Raw genomic sequence first — 3,099 nt, forward strand, 5'->3', positions numbered from 1 at the left:
AGGTTTAAGCCCAGAAGCAGATGCTGCTTTTATAAGTGAGTCAGTTATCTCTCAGGAAGAGAGTAGTGAGCTCACAGGCCAGCGCAGTGAAGGAATCAAAGGGGAACCTTCTTCAATGCGGCTGATGGGGAATAGTAGCCAATTATTGGAGACGCTTTGCTATAATCAGAGTGACCGTCAGTCACCTGAGTGCGTCGCTGAAACGCCAGGCCAGAACGCAACATTAGCCAAAGAGTGTGGTTCAGATACAGTTGCGGGCCAGGAGGTTAGTTTCATGCGGTCGGATAGCAATCCCCAGGAGAGCAGGTTGCTAGACTCAGCGGAAAGTAAAGTGCAGTCGGAACAATTTGTGGCTACGACGTGCAGTGACTTTTCGAAAGCGCGAGCCGGTAGTTCAAATTCAGATGGGAAAGGCGGCTCGGCGCTGAGTCAAAAAGCAGATGTGAAGGGTGAAGGCACCACGATAAAGGGAGGTGTGCAAAAAAGAACAGCTAGGGCAGTTTCAGGAAAGCGGCTGCGCGCAAGGAGAGCCAAGCGAAGGGGTAGTCCACAGAGAAAGTACAAAGGACGGGCCAAAAAGGGTGAAGGCACGTCAACAATGTAATCATGCAAGACTTTCACCACGGCACTCCAGATGCTATAGGTACCGCACGCAGGCCAAACTGACTAGACGGGTTCAAAGAAAGCGAAAGCCACCTGCCCCATTGCGGCGAAACTGCAGAAGTTTTTCACGAGGAGTGGAACGCGCAGTGGGCCACAAACAAGCGCGCACTGCCACCGCGTGAAAGAACGCAGCAGAACGCGCGCCTGGGAAAAAAAGGAAAGGAAGGGTGTTCAGGAAGTGAGAAAGGAAGGCACCCAGGCATTTTTTTCGTATTCGATCTTTCCCCCTTCGCATTCAACTTTTAAAGTACTGCTCAGGTGTCGGAGACGCGCGGCCGAGGGCGGTACGAATCATTGTTGCGCGGCGTCTGGAGCTCGCAGGGGTCAACGCACACTTAAAGGGAAGCTGAAACACTTAAAAAAAAAAAACGAGTTTCTGACGCATTTTTGCACTTTCCTGCTCCCTGAACTCAAATATCACATTGAAAATAAACGTAGAGAACGATAAATAGCTTTGTTTTGCAGAAATAAGTGCCCACCGCCGCAGGCAAGCGCGGCGAGCCCCGTCGCCACCTGTGGTTGGTCGAAACATTCGTGACGTCAACATTGGGTACCGTCACTCCTGCCGCGGCCAGTTCGGTACGCAGGTGACTAGGATTGAGCACGTGCGCCCGTGTTTATTGTGAATCTGCGCTAAATTATTTTACCTTATGGAAGGCTTTTATTCCACAGTTCAGCTCGGTACTTCCCCTTACTTTTTTGAACCTGAAGCATCCCCACAAGAGCATTGTAGTGCACTCCCGACGAGCGACAGTTCGTCGTTGGCTACCAGCGAAAGCGACGAAGCGATTTCACGAGTGGGGAATGTGAACTGGTAAGTATCTCGATTGCTAATCGGTTCCCGCGCGTATAAATGCTGCTTTGTTGATACTGCGATACTCCTGACGAGGTCCGACAGCGCAAGTGTCTCATTCAGGCATTTGTTTACTGCGTTGCGTTGCGAGGAGTACGCAGGTGTAATGCAGGCATAGAGCGCGGATAGTCTTAGAGCGCGTTGGCACAATACATTATCCCGGTTGTAAATACAATTTTTATCGACAAATAGATTCGAGGAACAGGCAGTTACTCCAGTATTTGCGCATGCCGTATGATAGCATGATCTGACCCCGCCGCGGTGGCTCAGTGGTTACGGCGCTCGGTGGCCAAATTTCGATGGAGGCGAAATTCTAAAGGCCCGTGTACTGTGCGATGTCAGAGCACGGTAAAGAACCACAGGTAGTCGAAATTTCCGGAGCCCTTCACTACGGTGTCCCTCATGGTATGAGTCGCTTTGGGACGTTAGACCCCAATAAACTAAACAGATAGCATGATCTGTGTATGACAGTCGGTCTTGAACATAGGTTCTTTCAGTAAACGTAAATTATTCGGCTTGCGCACGTTTGTTTTTCGTATTTTTAGAGTAATGCATAACACCATTTTAGACGTTTTGCCTAGTCTCGGCACTGAAACATTACCACAGCTTTTTACCTTCCACCTCAGGTGTTCCTGCATGCACTGCTCAGTAATGAGTGAGGAAGAAGACAGCTCCTGTTGTCAAGAGATCCCCGAAATTACGGGAAAGCAGAAGCAGGCACGCTGCATCACATCAACAAAAAAATTCAAAGATGTGTGCCTAAATAAAGCTGTGCTTCAAGTTGCTCTGGCACAACAGGAAGCTGGTACATCATCGAGAAACGACAGGGGGTGTGTGAACAGGTGAGAAGGAGCACATATGGTAGCTTGGGCAGTTTCATTGACCTGCATTCTTTATTTTAGGAGGATGAGGTACGCTGCTTATAGGCAGTTTCTGCACCTTGTGTGGAAGCGACTGGGCAGGCACAACAGAAGAATCCTGCCGAGTTGCGTGCTCAGTGCCATACGCAAAAAATATCCATCTCCAGATGGCACTTACACTAGATTCAAGCATCCTTACACTTGCTGAGGTATGTACACATCTTGAAGCCTATATAGCTATGCACACAAGCCATTCCTCTAATGTTCAATTATTTGTACCTCCTTTCAGAGTTCATGCAAATGCCAAGCACCTTTATGAAATAAATTTTCATCCATGGCTGGCAAGACCAGAGTTCTGTGTAGAGTGCTTCATAAATATGCAACCGTAACAAACACATAGATCCTTTCAATAAATTAATAATTAATTTGCAAAAATTTTGCAAGTCAGCATACATCTCACCAGTAAGAATGTGAACCAAGTGGGCTGTGAAACCATGCTAAGAATGAGCTGCATGAGAATGAGATTGTAGTCCCCCATTCCCAACAATACAATAATTCCAGCTGTTTCATTTTTAGTGTTTTCATTTTCATATCTGCAAATTCCATTCATGGCACCACACTGATTTTCAGCGCCTGAATTTATAATCTCGCCATTTTCCAAATTGGGCACTGCATTAGCTCACCATCTCCATCACACAGTGTTCCGTAACAGTGTCTTTACAC

The 3,099-nt window shown here is 47.6% G+C and overlaps 1 protein-coding gene across 1 annotated transcript; it reads left to right on the forward strand.

Annotated features, from left to right (window-relative positions):
* The first annotated feature begins 1,313 nt into the window (after positions 1–1,313).
* Positions 1,314–2,584, forward strand: LOC149325989 (P2X purinoceptor 7-like). Its single transcript, XM_089564152.1, has 3 exons — positions 1,314–1,477; positions 2,143–2,358; positions 2,419–2,584. Exons 1-3 carry the CDS (start codon positions 1,314–1,316, stop codon positions 2,582–2,584), a joined length of 546 nt encoding a protein of 181 aa, XP_089420278.1.
* The last annotated feature ends 515 nt before the right edge of the window (positions 2,585–3,099 follow it).

Source organism: Amblyomma mixtum, chromosome 10, assembly GCF_055824585.1.
Source record: "Amblyomma mixtum isolate Tamu chromosome 10, ASM5582458v1, whole genome shotgun sequence".
Lineage (NCBI taxonomy): Eukaryota > Metazoa > Arthropoda > Arachnida > Ixodida > Ixodidae > Amblyomma > Amblyomma mixtum.

Bases quoted from the DNA above. Each gene is read 5' to 3' on its own strand.
- LOC149325989 (XM_089564152.1), top strand. From the start codon at position 1,314: ATGGAAGGCTTTTATTCCACAGTTCAGCTCGGTACTTCCCCTTACTTT. The intron at 1,478-2,142 runs GTAAGTATCTCG...CTTCCACCTCAG, and splicing joins CGAGTGGGGAATGTGAACTG to GTGTTCCTGCATGCACTGCT. The intron at 2,359-2,418 runs GTGAGAAGGAGC...TCTTTATTTTAG, and splicing joins GACAGGGGGTGTGTGAACAG to GAGGATGAGGTACGCTGCTT.